The sequence below is a fragment of the Zootoca vivipara genome, chromosome 5 (assembly GCF_963506605.1).
Source record: "Zootoca vivipara chromosome 5, rZooViv1.1, whole genome shotgun sequence".
Taxonomy (NCBI): domain Eukaryota; kingdom Metazoa; phylum Chordata; class Lepidosauria; order Squamata; family Lacertidae; genus Zootoca; species Zootoca vivipara.
The window spans coordinates 28183032-28201020 of record NC_083280.1 but is presented as its reverse complement, the minus strand read 5'-3'; the positions used below and the strand labels follow the sequence as shown (position 1 = coordinate 28201020).

The 17989-nt window shown below is 39.5% G+C and overlaps 1 protein-coding gene across 1 annotated transcript in view; it reads left to right on the top strand.

Annotated features, from left to right (window-relative positions):
• FBXO36 (F-box protein 36) overlaps nt 1–17989 on the top strand; it is a 36638-nt gene that overhangs the window by 3532 nt on the left and 15117 nt on the right. Inside the window, exon 2 of the mRNA XM_035133972.2 lies at nt 14593–14701. Within this exon, the coding sequence (XP_034989863.2) occupies nt 14593–14701 (109 nt within the window). The remainder of the gene's footprint in view (nt 1–14592; nt 14702–17989) is intronic.

The following is a 17989-nucleotide window of genomic DNA, read 5'->3' as shown; positions in this document are numbered from 1 at the left end:
AAGAACTTTCCTGAGGGTGCATAGAAAAGGAAGAGTACCCAGTTAACATTCCAGCTGCAGGTTATTGTAATGTAATAAAAAGATTCTAAATGTAGAATACAGTATAACTTCTTTGTTTAGATTATGAAAAGAAGTGGAAATCAGTAAGACCAATATTCTAGTCATAGATATACAACCTAAATAACTGTAAAATAAATGTTTTTCGGTTAGTTGTGAGGGAAAGAATCTTTTAGGAGTTTCTCTCCCCCATAACAGCAGGATGAAATAAAGAATGATGATAATCATGATGATGATGTTGATAAATAAAGTGCTATCTATGTGTATTGCACTTTGCAAAGTATGACAGAACCTCGTCCCAGGAGATTTACAATCTATAAAGCAATGCAAGCAAGACAACAAAGGAAGGAGAATTTTTTCATTTGAGAATTAATCTTCATGTGAGGGGGGATATTCTCTGGATTTTATCTCTATAGTCAAATAATTGCCAAACCCTGGTTGCATGTTGGCATTTCTTTTTAAAATTTATTGGAGATGGGGTGGTGAAGGGAGACTAACAGCAGATCATATGAGGGTACACAGAAGGACATAATGACCAGCAATCCAGAAACACTAATAAAAGCAAGGTAACAGTTGAACTTCTAAGATTTGGGTGGGTTTTTTTAAAAAAAAAGTTTAATGGGCAGTAGTGAGTCATGAATCAAAGAGACTAGGTGGGTAAAAGATGGAAGTTGTTAATGCAAGGAAGTTGTTCCAGATGGTAAAGTTAAAAGAGTAGGATCATTATGGGTTAGATAAGAAAGAGACAAAGAAATCTGGCATTTAAGCTTCTTAAGCAGTGGACTCGTTATAAGATAGGATTGATAACAATAGAAATGTAACTAGTGAATATTCTGAATGTGTAATTAATATTACATCTGTCATCAACTTGATTTGACCAGGCTGGTTAATTACTGTAATGTAAAATTATCTAAGACAAATGCATTAATTTCTATGGAACACCTTATTTCTTTCCATAAAGGTCCAAGTTGTATTTTCCTATATATTTTAATGAGTCTATTTTTCTAGAAAAATAAGTGTCAGAGCTGAACATGAACTCCTCATTTGTTCCCTTAGAATGGCAGTTGTGCCTACCTGAGAGGTGCCAGAACTGAGCTCCAGTGAGCTCTGGCTGGGGGGGGGGAGCCCTGATTTTAACATAAATACTTGTGTATAAGATTTCATTTCAAGTCATTACTCTTACAGAAAAAAAGCACTTCATAAGTTCCACTGATAAAAACAGCTACCGTAGTTTTAACAGTTTGGTTGCAAATAAGTGAATTTGTTCACCTGCTGCTTTCTTTTATTGTTCCTTTGTCTTCCCTTCAGACTAGATTTCACTGTGGTTGTACATGGACAAGCTAGAGATAAAATGGTGGGAGGGGCAAAATAGATTAATGATCTTTGAGAGATCTACAGGGCTACTTCTGAGGGAAAATTTTCATCTAGAGAATAGATGAGCTTATACTTTGTAGCAAAATTCTGAAGTGCTCAAAAACCTGGTTATCTACATCAGTGTTTCTCAACCTTTTTTGGGCCACGGCACACTTGTTTCGTGAAAAAAATCACGAGGCACACCACCATTAAAAAAGTTTAAAAAATTAACTCTGTGCCGCCCTATATTATAATTATGACTGTAAGAAACACTTGCCAAATATTGCTTTCCGGCGGGTTAGTGTTGTGTATTGGCGGCCGCCAGGCTCGTTTGCACTGAGCTTTGGGAAAGAGGAGGAGAAATATTGCTTTCTGGCGGGTTAGTGTTTATTATTGGCGGCCGCCAGGCACGTGACAATGCAAATCACCCTTCTCATCGCCGCACGTCGCGGCACACCAGCCAGCGTCTCGCGGCACACTAGTGTGCCGCGGAACAGTGGTTGAGAAACGCTGATCTACATCATTAATTTTGTTCAGAACTTTTTTCCCCATTTGCAAAAAAATTTATTTTTATGATAGCTCAAGCATTCAGACCTAGTTAACCAAAGTGTTTCTAAACGGCCCACTTCTTCCAACAGAAAACTATACCATTGAAGCTATTTCTTTTAATCTATCCAGACTCAAATGTCCTTGAAAAGTGCAGGCAGATGAGTGATTCATGGACACTTCCCAAAACATTCTTAAGAAAGACTCTAAATGGAGATACAACTTTGAGAATAACTGTGTAGTTTAGTATTATATCAAGAAGTGTACGAACAGTAGGTATTTTATAAGAATGCAGACAGCTGGAAAGATTAGATTAAACCAAAAATGGGTAAGATAAAATTGCAGGAAAAGGCACTGCTGTTAATGTGGGAGGTGTGGACATGAAACCGTTTCAGAGAGGATTAATGATATGACAGGAATGTAGGCATCTGTGTCTCCTTCCCCCCACCCTCCAGAGTTTTTTTTTTCTCTACAGCAAGGATGAGAGTTACAGCTGATTTTAAGTATACAGTATTAACAACACTGAAATCCACAAGTTCTATCATCTGAACACCTACCGTAGTTTTCGCAGAGTTTGCATTCATATCTACCTCCTCCATTAAATTAATCATTTTAACAGTATGTATTGTGCTTGGCCTTCTTTTCCACAATCTACATTAGATTTCATTGGGGCCAGCCCACTACTTGCTCAGGAGCAGGGCCAGATTTAGGTTTGATGAGGCCCTAAGCTACTGAAGGTAATGGGGCCCGTTTTTTGTCCAGCTGTCCTTTGTCAACAACAAATTGGCACTGTTTTTTGTGTTGAATATATGCTATATGGTAATTTATGGACCTGATAGATATCTAAAGCCATTTGCAAATAACAAAATATGTATTTTATCAATGTAATTGATATAGAAATGAGCAAACAAGTGATATTTTAGGGAGCAGGCTAGCAAGTGGGGCCCATTACTTGCATCATAGGAGCCTACACAACACAAAACACTGTTGCTGTATGTAAGTTTTATTTTATTTGTTTTTCATCTTATATTTTGGAAATGTACATCCAGATTTTTAAATTTTGTACATCTTTAAATTTTTTGGGGGTCCCCAAGAGAGTGGGGCCCTAAGCTATAGCTTGTTTAGCTTATATGTAAATCACTGCTCAGAAGTAATGCTTTCACTTATTGGAGGGTTTTTTTTAAAAAAAAAAAGTTGCTTCAGTAGAACTTGCTATTTAGTACATTTATATCCTTCCTTTCTTGCATCCCAGAAGTTAAAATGTGTTACATGGGATTCCTAGGTGGTTTACTATCCCAGCATTGTCCTGGTTAGCTTCAACAAGGTGGCTTCATCACATGCATTGTAATCTGTTAATTCTATTGTGGGAAGGATAGATAAATGTAAGCATATATGAAGACCTATGTCTTATAGACTAGGGTTTTCTACACTCCAGATGTTGGACTATAACTCTCATCAGCCCCAGCCAGCTTTCCCAGTGGTCAGGGATCATGGGATTTGGAGTCTACTAACACCTGGAGTTTCCCCACCCTGCTACGGATATTCACAATGATGTAGCGCATTCACCCTACTCCTTAAAAAAGAATGGGCATAAGCCCTCCAAAGTTGTGCATTTCAAAGTTTTGTTTATTTCAGTAGAATAAATACCTGTGCCATTGACGTCCACATGACAGAGGTGCTAACTTTGGAGGATTAATCCTACTATATCTTATATATAACAGGTTTACAAATAATAAAGGGATAGCTCATATTTTGGATGTGGCTCATAGATAACAACATTCACAGAGCTTATGATGTGCCAAAACTCGTACACTGTTCATCTTAAATACTGCATAAGCCCAGCCCTGTCTCCCTAAGTCTTAAAAACTAGATCAAAATTTCATAAGAGTTTCCCTTCCCTTCTTACAAAAGTTTATGAGCTAGCCTCATATGACTTATTCTAATAACTTTGGGTACCCAAATATTTTAATTAAAGTCAATTGCAATAAAAAAATCAAAGAAAAAACAAAAATGGGGGCGGGCAATACAAGAAGGAAAAAACATTGTCTGCTCACATTAACAATACATTTATACATCAATAAATCCATCTTAGTTTACACGTAGAGATCAACATAGGCCTTCCAAATGTCAGCTATTTATTTTAGTGAAGTTGGTGTTTATAGAAAGTATACTTCTATAGTTTCTCTAGATTGAAAATGGCATTGGTCCTTTTTTTTAATCAGCCATCCGGAGAGCTACTAGGTTAGCAATTTTATAAATTGCCCATGCTTGGGGTATTCATAGAAAATGAGACTTGCCAATCTTTCATATGTGTTAACTGATATGCCTCGTAGTACAGACTACATTTTAAAATTAATCATCTATGTGGCCATCTGCTGCTATTCAGGTCCTTCAGAATGTATAATTGTACAGGAAAAGACATTAAATCAGGCATCCCCAAACTTGGCCCTCCAGCTGTTTTGGGACTACAAATCCCATCATCCCTAGCTAACAGGACCAGTGGTCAGGGATGATGGGGATTGTAGTCCCAAAACAGCTGGAGGGCCAGGTTTGGGGACACCTGCATTAAATTATAATAAAGTTACTATGCTACTGTTCTTTACTGTTATGATTAATGGTAATTGAAGTATTTTCTAACCCTTTATGTCATGGTACCAATTCTCAGCTTACAGTAAAGATTTTAGTAGAAGACTGCTGAGAGTTCCAGATTTTTAGTACCTGCTTTAACCAACCTCCACCTCAGGGCAACCTAAGGATTCTGGATGCTGAATATAAATTATTATTCTTCAGATTGTGTGCCAAATCAGCCTATCCCAGCCTGTGGTTTTGCCACACCTATTACTGTTTTCCTTTAGCAAAGCTGTTCTGAATTCTCTGCTAATATGCATGTACTAGGACATACTGTTCAGGATTACATATGCACCTTTAATGACAGACAGATTTACCCAATAGTTCCATTAGGAAACACAGGAATGGCACATTATTTTTCTGAGCAGTCACAGGTAAGCAGTGCTTTCAGATTTGTTCACACATGCACATACATCCTGGCTGTCTCTCTTCCACTGAACCCTTTCACCTCACTAGGGAACCTCTATGCCATGAACTGGCAAGATGACAACGAGAAGGGAGAGGTGAAAGAGGATCTCTGTGAGGAGTGTAGCCAGGACACACCGGGGCATGCAGGGAATGGGGAAGGAAGTACTCACAGGGTTACAGAGGATGGTGAGGGAATGAGGGTCAGTGCGCCGGAACCAGAGCAGCAAGACCCATCACCAGAGCCGGGGGGGGGGCTGTCTCCATTAACATGGTGGGCTCTGAGAGGTAGGGAGCAGTGGAAGGGGCACTCAAGAAGGCTGAGGCAGGCAAGTCCCCACAGCCGAGCTCCCGAGCTAGCCAGGTGCGGCTCGGTAGCTCTGGGAGGAGGTGTGTGATTCCTCAGATGGAGTAGGCTTGGAATGGGTGAGGGCCATATGCCTCATCAAGCCCAGATGCTGCAATCAGCATGCCAAGTTCCAAAGGGTAGCAGAGCTGAAGTGCTGTGTCTGCTCAACTGCCCATGTTGATGGACCTTGGCTTGAATGCTCCTGGACCTCTACGGGACTGCACTTCAGGTTTGACTCTGGACCATATCCTGACTGCTGGACTTGAGACTACTGCAGGCATAGGCAAACTCCAGCCCTCCAGATGTTTTGGAACTACAATTCCCATCATCCCTAGCTAACAGGACCAGTGGTCAGGGATGGTGGGAATTGTAGTCTCAAAACATCTGAAGGGCTGGAGTTTGCCTATGCCTGGACTACTGCAACCCTGCCCAGCTACAGCTGTGGTTGTGCCATGAACTTTAAGATGATGGTAGGCACTCTGTGCAACAAGACCACCTGTGCTTCAAGTTAAAAAAAAATCCTTCCAGTAGCACCTTACAGACCAACTAAGTTTGTCATTGGTATGAGCTTCCATGTGCATGCACACTTCTTCAGATACACTGAAACAGAAGTCACCAGACCCTTATATGTAGTAAGAGGGTGGGGAGGGGTATTACTCAGAAGGGTGGTGGGAATGGGTGATTGGTTGATAGGTATGGTAAACCTGTTGACGACTGCAATTGGTCTTACAGGAAAAAGCAAGGGGTAAGATGGCTAAAAATAACTTTATCATGTATAATGAGATAAGGATTCAATGTCTCTATTCAGACCAGCTCTCTTCACGGTTTTAAGTCTGGTTGTTGTTGTTTAGTCGTTTCCGACTCTTCGTGACCCCATGGAAGTTTGGTAATAAGTTGCAATTCAGCAACTTCTCTTTCCAGTCTAGTTCTGAAATTCTAGGGTCTGGTGACTTCTGTTCCAGTGTATCTGAAGAAGTGTGCATGCACACGAAAGCTCATACCAATGACAAACTTAGTTGGTCTGTAAGGTGCTACTGGAAGGAATTATTATCGACTATGGCACACCAACACGGCTACCTACCTGTTACTGTGCCTCATGTGACAGCAGTGAATCCAGAACCCCCAATCAACAAACCCAGGTATTCAGAGGAAGTGTAATTCAATTTTGAAATGACCCCGCAGGAATTCATACTGGAGAATCCATGGAGCAGTCAGGTCCCACCTGGAGTTAGCCATCCAAATAGGAACAGCACCACTGCAATGCAGTGCCCCCAAACCTGACTCAGAACAATACCATGATTGATGATATCAAAATCCACTGAGAGATCTAATAAGAATCAACAGTCACACCTGTCCCATTTCTCTCCCCTGGCACAGGATGATACTTTATGAGCAAGGCATTTCCCACACTGAAATCAGGCCTGAATCTCAATTGAAATGGATCTAGAAAATCTGTCTCCTCCAAAACAACCTGGATCTGGTTGGTACCCAGCCACTCAAGTAGCAAATGTCCCCTTTCTGGGCAAGGTTCTTGTATAAAGTTATTAAGAACTTCAAGGTCTAGGGAAAGTTTCTTCAGCAGTGGTCTTGCAACCACCTCCTTCAGGCAGCCTGGTGTATGGGAAATCCATCTGGAAGACAAAATGTATATCAAAGAGTTAGTGATGATGATGTTGATGATGATGATGATGATGATTAATTGAATTTATATACCGCCCTATACCAGGAGGTCTCATGATTCTGACATGGTTACCCTTCCTGCCTCTGTTCCTTCCCCCTCCCTCGCAGCCGTTAGTTTTTGAAGGTGTGAGAACAGTCTTTGATGTCCTAATCAGTTGGGAGCAGGTGAAGCCCCACACACAGCTGCCTTAATCAATCTGGGAGGATAGTGCTGGAAACCTTCTTTGATGTTGGAAATTATTAAAGTGATTCTTGAAGCATTAATCACCTTCTTGGCCCATTCAGCTGCCCCCTTTCTAGCAGATTCTAGCAGGTGCAAGAGTCCAAAACACAAGTGGTTGCACAAAGCTAGCCAAATACCTTGTCTATATCCTCAGGATGCAGCAACTGAAACTCATCCAATGGCATTGGACAAGAAAGCACTTTTCTTCAGCAGGATCATCTGCTGAGCCCAAATCCTTGAGAGGATAGAAGTAGTTTTATTCTCAAAATGCTTAGCAAGCATGTCACAGCAAATTCACCTTCCTAGGATCAGTAGGCAATCATAAGCCTTCATGTAGTTCATATAGTTCCTCTCAGTGCTTTTTCTCTAAAAACTGTTTACTCTCACTTTCCTACTCATATTGAAATACTGCCCCTCAATGAGGCCAAACATAGATTCACAAAATGTTTAGGGGTATGCATACACCCAGGGGGGGGAAGCACTGGTTCCACTAGTGTGGGAACGATATATCTGCTGCCTGGCATAATTAATGTAAAGGTTTGTTTTGACCAAGTTTCCACCATATCCAATATTTTAATATTTTGTGTGTGTATGCCAATTTAAAATTTGTCAGACAAATGCGTCAAGGTTCATGAATTGCAATCTGTTCTGTAGTTAGCTCCTTTGTGCTCATTTTTTCTTGTGCATAGTGAGTCACCTAATAAATGAACAACTAACTTAAACACACTGCATATTAGCAGATTTCACATATATGGGGTATTGTATGTCTGATTTAACCAAATGTTTGTATAATTTCCTTTATATATGCAGTTATAGAACTAATAATTCACTCAGTGTGCTGAAAATAGTGAATGGGTTTTTTAAATAACATAACTGATCCCCTTTGATAGTGAATTGTAACTAAACTGGTATATTTCCTATTATTTAGAATCATAGAATTGTAGAATTGAAAAGGACCCTAAGGATCATACAGACCACCACACCAGAAGGAAAGAGAGACAGAAAGTGAAACCCAAGCTCCTTCTGGCCTGTTATTATAGGACACTGACCTTGAGAGAAAGAGATAACAGAACCAGTTTAAACCAGCTGTTCAGCTTCTCTGAGGGAATAACCCAAACATCAGGAACCTTCTGCTTGTTTCCAGGCAGAATAGAAGCTTTCTTCTCAGCTAAAAACTTCTAGCTTGCACCACCTTGTATTACACAAGAACCTTATTGAGTAAATTAGAATAGGAAAGATCTTTACACTTTAAACCAATATTTTCTGTACTAAAAAATGCAGACTTGACAAACCCTGGCACCTTATTCCAAAGTATTATTCTGTCTACACTGCTACTTATTTTTTGAACTTAATGGATACTGCTAACAAGTTTTGATAAATTAATGTAGGATGGCACCAGTAAATGCAAATGACCATAGATAAACATTTTTGAATAGAGAAAGCTTCCTTCTCTGTAGATGTATCTAATCTACCCTACACTAATAATACTGGGGGAACATCACAATTCTGTAGGCACCTGCCCCATACTATTCTAAGCATCTTGTTTCAGGTTGATACAAAGTACTTTTGTTTTTATTGTAATTATTTGTAAGTTTTAAACAGATTTTATGAACACATAACATTTTAATTCTCTTAATGTTTAATTGTTTATAATTATTATTTTTCCTATGTTTTAAGCGATTGTTTTTATATGTAAGCCACCTTGAGCCCCATCAGGGGAAAATGTGGGATATAAATATATACTAATAATACTTCACAATTTCCCTTCTTTCTCAGTTTTCTAGGGCATGGTTATCTAAGTGACTTCTGTTGTTGTTTTTTCTTCTTGAATATGTAGTTGTTCCTCAGGACAGCAGTAGTACTGTAGTTGTTGGGCCATCTTGTCATAGCTGCCAAGTTTTCCCTTTTCTCGCGAGGAAGCCTATTCAGCATAAGGGAAAAGGGATAACTTGGCAGCTATGCATCTAGTGGGTGGGCAGGGGGAATGAGCACAGCAGAGAAGGCATCATTGCCTCTGCTGCATATGAATTAACATATTAAACAGTGCAACAATTATTGTCCGCTTCTTTTGTATATACAGCAGTTGTTTTGTTTACTGCAATATTTACACACACTTAGATTTTTTTTTGCAAAAGTGTAGTGTGTTTATTTTTTATTTATTTCATAAAATTTATATGCTGCTTGATTGCAGGAAAAAAAACTCAAAGCGGTGTTAAGACTCAGGTTTTTTTTGCAAATTGTCACAGTGCTCTGAGGACCACTTTTGTTCTGTATTTTCCATACTCTCTGGTGCACAAAGTCATTTTTGCACTACAAAGCTGTATGTGTTAACAAGCAGTGTGTTAATCCTTTACTTGGGAATGGGGATCAGAACAAAAAACTTGGTAGAAAATAGTTGCAAACTGCTCTAGAAATGTGTGAGGTGTTGTTGATGTCATTGGCATTAGCCAATAGTAGCCCCAAACAGCTGTTTGCATATATACTGAATGTTCCTTTCTATGAAGAGGAACTGGGGCTTTCCAGCTTCACCTTGAGGCAAGGTGAAAATCTGAAAAACCAGTTTAACCAAAGCATACAGTGGGACAGAAGAATGTACATTTGTATTGCAAATAACAATGGCAGCATAAAACTACCCCATCATTTTGATGGAAATGCTGTCTGCCTTTATCCCAAGATAATTAGAATCTTTATTGGAGACGTTAGTCCAGTTAGCCCTGCTCCCAAAAACCGGGTGAGGGGCAGTTGGAAATATGGCCTTTTCTATTGTGATGTCTGATTTATGGAATACTTGAAAGAGGGGTGCTTTTGGAATAGTCTCTTTATATCTAGATGACAAGTTGGAACAGTTTTGCTTTTACAGTTGTGCTGTTGCTTTTTTTTTATTCAGCATGTGATATTTGCTTTTATTGTAATTATTTCTTCTTTCCTTGTAAGTAGTTGTGAGGGCCATTAAGATGCAAAGAAAGAATGTAAATCAGTTGTAACTTGATTTGTTATGAGAAACCCCTTCACATAAGATACATGGAAATTATTTCAGTGATTTTAAATGGCATTATTTCTAACAACAATCTGAGCATAGTATCCAAAAAAGTATTGTAGGAATACATACTTTCTCTTATTATTCTGTTAATCTACTCTTATTATTATTTTTCTTGCAAATCAAAATGATGTGGCTCATTTCAATATCTAGGTTCCCAAACAGCCTGTCATTTTTCTGCTAATTAGTTAGTAACTGTATAAAAAGTATTGCATGTTCTTGATTTCAGTTTTTGATATAATTGCTTCATTTATCATGTGCTCCTTAGACAGATCCTTGTAACTAATTAAATGCAAACATTTGACCAAATGACATGCCAACTTCTGGTGTTAACTGATGGCGTTCTACTGTAGTTAAATATGCAAATAAATTATTTTTAACATGTCAGTCAAGCTTTTTTGTATTCTATCTGCACTGAAATAACACTTTTTAATAAACTTTTCAGATTGCTTGAAAAAGCCTGAATGTTACACAGTGAATCCAATGCATGCTTACTGAGAAGTAAGTCATTAGCATCCTTACAAGTACAATCTTAATTGCCCTAATAAAATCAGTCCTAGTTATAGGATATACATAATTCTCACAATCCGAAGGCCATACAATCACTCTTGGAAGCATCATGCTGCTTACGTTGTCTACCAGTGTGACTTCTAGATCCAAAAAGAGTAATAGTCACTAGAACAATAAATGATTAGGGGCAGACTAAAAAAATGTATTTGTCCTACCGTAAAAAGTGTATGCTTTTGAACAGGATTGAACAGCTATAGATAAAAATACATTTCCATTTTCCATTTTGGTTTTCCCATTCCCTTGGAGATTTTCCCCAGTGTAAGGAAAGACAAAACAAAACAAAGAACACTACAAATGATATGCCCCTGGGTAAGCTCCAAACACCTATTATGGCTCCTTGAGGGAAGACAGATTGTTGCTTTGAATAAAGATGGAAGCCTCTCCACACTTTAATGGTGATTTCATTTTCTGAACAATTGTTTTTCCTCATAGACCTGAAATGTGAGCCATCTTTTTGATTACTCACATTAAACTGTAATTGGATCGTGTTTCTCAAGAATGCACTTTGTCTCACAGAAAGTCACTGAGAAGACCTAAAACTAGGTAGATTTTAAAAGATTAATTCCGAAGGAAAAGCTGCATGCCGGAGATTCAAATATTATAAAACAGATATGTTGAATATATGGTGGAGTTATCCGAGCATACAGAAATTTTGGGCATGGATATTAATAAAGACTAAAGATGTAATGAATGCGGAAATACTATTATACCCTGTTAGAGGGTTGCATGAAAGGAAAAAGTTCAGAAGAAATTGAATTATTTTATTATTTATTGACAGCAGCAAAGGTTTTGTGGCGTTCAGTATTTGAAGAGAAATGCAGTACCTGGAATAATGGATGGGGAAATAAAGTGCTGGATATTGATTAAATCTGTGAAACAAATTTACTGGATAAAAAAAACTAGGGAGGGATGAAAACAGTCCAAAATGAATTGTTCTGAGATTTAAAAATATATATGGTAAGGGAAATCCTGTTTAAGAGAAGATGCGGATTTGATAGCACTAAGAGTTAACTTTTAAGAAGGACCAAAAGATAACAAAACCATATAAAGAGTTACAGAAGAACTATTAGAAAGAATGCTATTTTGAATATTGCATCTGCAAAAAAGGTGGTGTTATGATTAATATTTTCCTTTGATTATATTCATAAGTTTTGATGATAATAATAATAAGGTTAATAAAATTCAGCAAAAAAACAAAACAATGCATTTACTTTTTATGTGGGTGGAATGCTCTGACCATATTTTGTATGACGTGTTTCAAACTACAGGTAGGTAGCCGTGTTGGTCTGCCGTAGTTGAAACAAAATAAAAAAACTCCTTCCAGTAGCACCTTAGAGACCAAGTAAGTTTGTCATTGGTAAACATGCACACGAAAGCTCATACCAATGACAAACTTAGTTGGTCTCTAAGGTGTTACTGGAAGGAATTTTTTTATTGTATTTCAAACTGATATTCTGCTTTTGTGCCGGCATGTTCAGCATTCCTCAGACCAGGCCAGCAAGGCTAGTAGCTGTTGCTGGCACCTGCCAGCAACCTGATCGATTTAACCCCTTATTCATACTCAATTAGAAATTGTCCATTCTTCCTGACAGCTGTGTACACTGATAGTAATCCCAACTGTTGGAGGTGGCAGGTTTCCCAGCCTATGAGTCATAAAGATGTGTCCCTACAACTCCTGTTTCTATCAGGAACCTGTGCTGTCACTTTCCAACATCAGACTCTACTTCCACATATCAAGGAAAACCTGAGCAGAAGTGGAGAATGCATGGTATTGAAACACAAACTGTTCTAGAGTTGCAGCTGCCTACCATATGGCAAGCAAGACTACCACCCCTGATGTGGCTAGAGGTGCTGATGTTTCCTTTACTACCACATTCCACCATCCAACCAAGCAAGGGCCGGGATACCAGGACACATGACAATATGCCGCTGCTTGACCGCTAGACCCTGCACTACAGTCCCCACATGGCATTACACAGACCTATGCCAAAACATCACAAGCCAATTTAGTAATCCAAAGGGGAGGGGATCTTTTTCAGTAAGTCCCATAATAAGCATCTAATTAGTCATCTCTGTCGTATCACCTGAGAGTAACAATTTACAAATCTTATCAAGTGGACTCTGGCATATAAAAGCATATGGTGAGCCGTAAAATTGTTGGCTCTTAAGGTACCACCAGACCCCTCTGTATTTTTCATTATGGCTATTGAGAAGGAAATAAACAATGCCCTTTGGGCATTCCTAGCTTATCCTACAGGAAAATTAATTGATGCATAAGTGCTGGTATCCCAGGAACTAATTTTGTTGCATTAATGAGTGAGCCATTCCGTCCCCCAAAAAATACAATTTAACTGAAAAAGTAAACATCCCCGTGTTTACATATTATGGGAGGTATGCAATTTATTATTATAGGTTTGTTTCTGCAGTGAAAGTTCCTTTGATAATAGCAATAGAAAGAAAAAGAAAAAGAAAAAGCTGTAAATACATGCTGACCCACTAGTAAATTGATTTACATTCTCTTAAAATGCTTTTGTGGTTCTAATTTTTACCAAAGAGGTGCATATGTGGGTGAAGGACAAGCAATATTCTATTTCTCCATCATGATCCTTTTCATAAGTTAGCTTACGGTTACACTTCTAGAATTACCTACTGGCCCCCCATGTAGCTGAGGAATAGATAGAAAGCTTGATAACCTTTTTCCACAATAAGGATGTTCTAAATATGGGAACAGTGCCACAATTTTTGGCATTGTAACTGATGGTGTCCTGATTTGAGGATGCTTTCTCCTAGATTACTCAGTCTGCACAAACTTCATTGTTAGCAATAGATGAAGATATCTTTAGTCCCCTGGGTTTGTAATAATTGTTTTCTGCTTCTTTCTCGTGTTAGCTGCTGTCTTTTTTACTTTTGTCGTCACTGGAGTAAATTTCGATTTCTTTCTTCTTTTTTGTTCATTTTTTAGTTGTTTGCTAGAAGTTCCAGTTCAAGCAAACTTTTCCGGGCAGACGTTACACTAAAAATAGAAAAATGATAGTAGAAAACATAAAATATATCTAAGAAAACAGCAATGAGATCTGAAACAGCAGGTGGCAGAGCAGCACAAAAATCACCACAGAAGATTAATGATAAAACGCCTGAGAAAAGATTTGGATGCATTTGGTTAGATTAGCCTCTCTATCACTAAAATAGTAATTTGCCTCATTGCCGTTCACTATAACTGGCAGCTGACAGATCAGGAAGAGACACCTGCAGATGATTTCAGCACACAGGTAGGCTCATATCCAGAAAAGTGATTTGTCAAGTACCCTTGTCCTAAATGGTGAAGAGCTTCAAGGTAAACACAAGCAATTTGAATTAGGTTCTGAAACATACCGGGAGCAAATACAGGCATTCTAGCACTGGCATGATGTGTCCCCAATACTTTGTTCCCATTACTGTAGTGCAAAAGACAGCTGTGAGCATGTTTACTGCAATTTCTGAACCATTTTCAAGGGCAACCTTGTGGCTTTAAAATGATCTCATCTAGAGGTTAGCAGAGCATTGATGACTTGAGGCTATGGTATCTCTGTCCAGCAAGATTCATAATTGGTGCAAGATTTTTTTTTCCCCCACGGAGGCCACTTATTTTATTTATTATAATACCATTATATACTGTGATTTCACACAAAAAAAAACAAAGCAGTTGCACAACAATAAAAACCAAAAGAAACGCAGGCTAAGACTTCTCAAAATTCTCCTTTATAGGTCATTTTCAGGTGGTGGAAAATTTCTCTTCGGAGTGAATTTCGTGAAGCAAGACCTGGAGAACTTAAAGAAAGTCATGAGGACTTCCTGGATAACCCTTCTCTCCAAAGTAAGATACTAAAAGTATAGCTTTATACTTTATACTCTTTCTATAAGTGTGGGGCGCAATTCTCCAAAATCTTCCAGTCCGGCACAGTCCTTACTCCTGAACACGGCATGGCAATAAGGATTTGATGAGTTGTTCTCCAGTACTGGAAACAGCCAGAAACTCATCAAACAAGGTAGCTATGCTTGACAGAGACATATTTTTCTTCCACCATAGCTTTGTATTGCCTTTTCTTGCACATAAGCCCAGGCAGGCACATAATCCAATGCAACTGAGAAATAGAATCCGGATGCATCGCCCGTATCCATACCTACCACAACAGGGAGGCCAATCAGGAGTGATAAAAACACTAAGAAGAGCTGGGAAACATTCCCTGTCGCACCCATGTTCCCCCATCATTGTTGATCCGATGATCCTGAACTAAAGGCTTAGCGGGGTAACAGCCTTTACTAAAGAAAGCCAAATATAAAGTATACAATCAAAGCAACATAATTAACAGGAAACAAAAATATTATCTTAAACATTTCAATAGAAGTCAGTACTATAAGAAGTCAAATATAAAATGCACGTTTAAAACTGCACAATTAACAAGAAAATAGCATATTGCATTGAACAAACCTGCTGTTGCTGCTACCAATGGTGGATGGCAGTTTATGGTGGACGGTGGTTGTGGAAACTCAGGCTCAGTGACCTGGGCCTGTACACTAAAAGACAGCCAAGATGGCATCTGCTCTCTTAAGCAGCCTCAGCTTTTGTAGCTAGAGTCAGTGAGGGCCCCACCCTCTTAGACCAGGTGGGAGAAGGCTTGCAAGGCAGGGAGCAGGTCTTCCAGGACTCACAGCCAAGATGGTCTCCTGGTCCCAAGCTGAATAGGGTTTGCACGCCAATACAAACACCTTGAATGGGCAGCCAGTACAATTCTGTCAATAGGAGCATACCATGGTGGCAATATTCTGCCCCAGTGAGCAGATGAGCTGCCACATTCTTCAGTAGTAGCTTCCAGATTAAGCTCACATAGAGCACTTTGCAGTCATCCAATCCAGTTGTTACAAGTGTGTGGATGGCAGTGATCAAGCTACCCCCATCCAGAATTAGCCATTGATTAGCTTACCAGCTAAAGTTGGTAAAAAGCAGTCCTAGCAATTGATGTCACCCAGACCTCTAGTGACAGAGATAGATCCAAAATTTAAAAAATCCTTCCAGTAGCACCTTAGAGACCAACTAAGTTTGTCATTGGTATGAGCTTTCGTGTGCATGCACACTTAAGCTCATACCAATGACAAACTTAGTTGGTCTCTAAGGTGCTACTGGAAGGAATGTTTTTATTTTGTTTCGACTACGGCACACCAACACGGCTACCTACCTATAACTAGAGATAGATCCAGTAACACACATATGCTACAAGCCTGTTCTTTCATATGCGAAGGAGGGTGGGGCAGCAAACTAAAAACCACACAAGACAAGCTGTCATTTGAGCATATGTGAGCCAAATCCTGACTTGTTCAGCAAATGATGGCTTGGTGTTACCGGTACTTAGGAACCAGACCAGTTTGTATACTGCATTTGAATGTTATGTGTCTTCAAATTAGCACTATACTTTTGGTTTAGGAAAGTGAGTTTAGTGTTGTTTTTAATTTTACATTTTTAACCCTCAGTGTAAAAATTACTGATAAAACTGGTAATCGCTACTAAGGGAGTTAACTGTGTATTGCAACCCTGCATTATATTCAAAATCATATCAGATTTACCCTTCCACTGTAATGAATTATTTTGGAATAATTCTACCACATGTATGGCGAGTCTGCACATAGAACTTCAGCTGTTTTTACGCCAAGGTCATCAGACAGTGACCTCCGAATACCATCTCCATCAGAAGTGAGGCTTACATCTACAAGGGAGAGGGTATTTTTGGTAGTTACAGACTGCCCTCCCTGGGAAGATATACCTGGCACCAACTTGTTTATTCTTTTAGTATCAGGAAAACAATGATTATTTCAGGCATTTTAAAACATTTGTATTGACTTTAAATTATTTCGCTATTAATTGCACTTTATTCCTGCCATTTGCTTTTCATTTTTGTAAACTGCGTTGCAGTCATTGGTAAAGGTGAACATATAAATGTTTTAGATAACTATAGTACCGGTAAATATCTGACAACTATTGAAGTAATTGGGATAGATAGATCATTATGGACCAACTTTGGGAGCATTTGAGCCATAGAGAATAATTATTCGGGTAGCAACTATAGCACTAGAGAGCGTGCTTTGCATGCAAAAGATTCCTGGTTTAAATCCTGGCATCTTCAGCTGAAAGGATCAGGTAGCAGGGCTAAAAAGGGCCTCTTATGTGAGCCCTTGGCTTTCTGCTGCTGATTGGAATAGACAGTGCTGTGTTGAAGACCGTCTGGTTCAGTGTAAGGCAGCTTCATAATCCACTCCCCTGTGTCCTGTGCTTATGGGTAGTCTTGCTTGATGTGTATTAAGTCATGAGCAGGCAACAGAAACACACTGGTGGGGGAGGAAGGAGTATTTTAGAGCCTAATGGGGTAAGACCCCACTCCCAAAGCAATCAGCTTTCAGGCACTGTGGAAGTACAGTATTGCTTGCCAATTGATGAAGTTAAAGGCAGTAGAACAGTCCAAGGCAGGCACAGGTCACCAACCAGAAGTAGGAAGTGTAGGCCAGGGCAGGTTCCAAAGCCAGCAATGACGGCTCCAAAAAGACAGAGGCAGGTGGCATCATCCTGTACAGCAAGGCGGGAGTTTGAGTTTTGGAAGGGAGCAGAAGAGAGCAGGGACTTGGTTTGGTTTCCGCAATCTGTAGCACAATTAAAAAAGGTAAAGGGACCCCTGACCATTAGGTCCAGTTGTGACTGACTCCAGGGTTGCGGCGCTCATCTTGCATTATTGGCCGAGGGAGCTGGTGTACAGCTTCCAGGTCATGTGGCCAGCATGACAAACCAGAGCAGCACACGGAAACGCTGTTTACCTTCCCACTGTATCGGTACCTATTTATCTACTTGCACTTTGACATGCTTTCGAACTGCTAGGTTGGCAGGAGTTGGGACTGAGCAACGGGAGCTCACTCCGTCACGGGGATTCGAACCACCGACCTTCTGATCAGCAAGCCCTAGGCTCTGTGGTTTAACCCACAGCGCAACTATCCTGTGACAAATCAGGTCTTAGCTTGAAAATATATATCTTGCAACCGCAAATAATAAGGCATGCTTTTTCTGTGTTGTCAGTGGCATCGTAACGGGGAGGTGGGGGAGTGGGCGGTGCTTCCCGGGTGC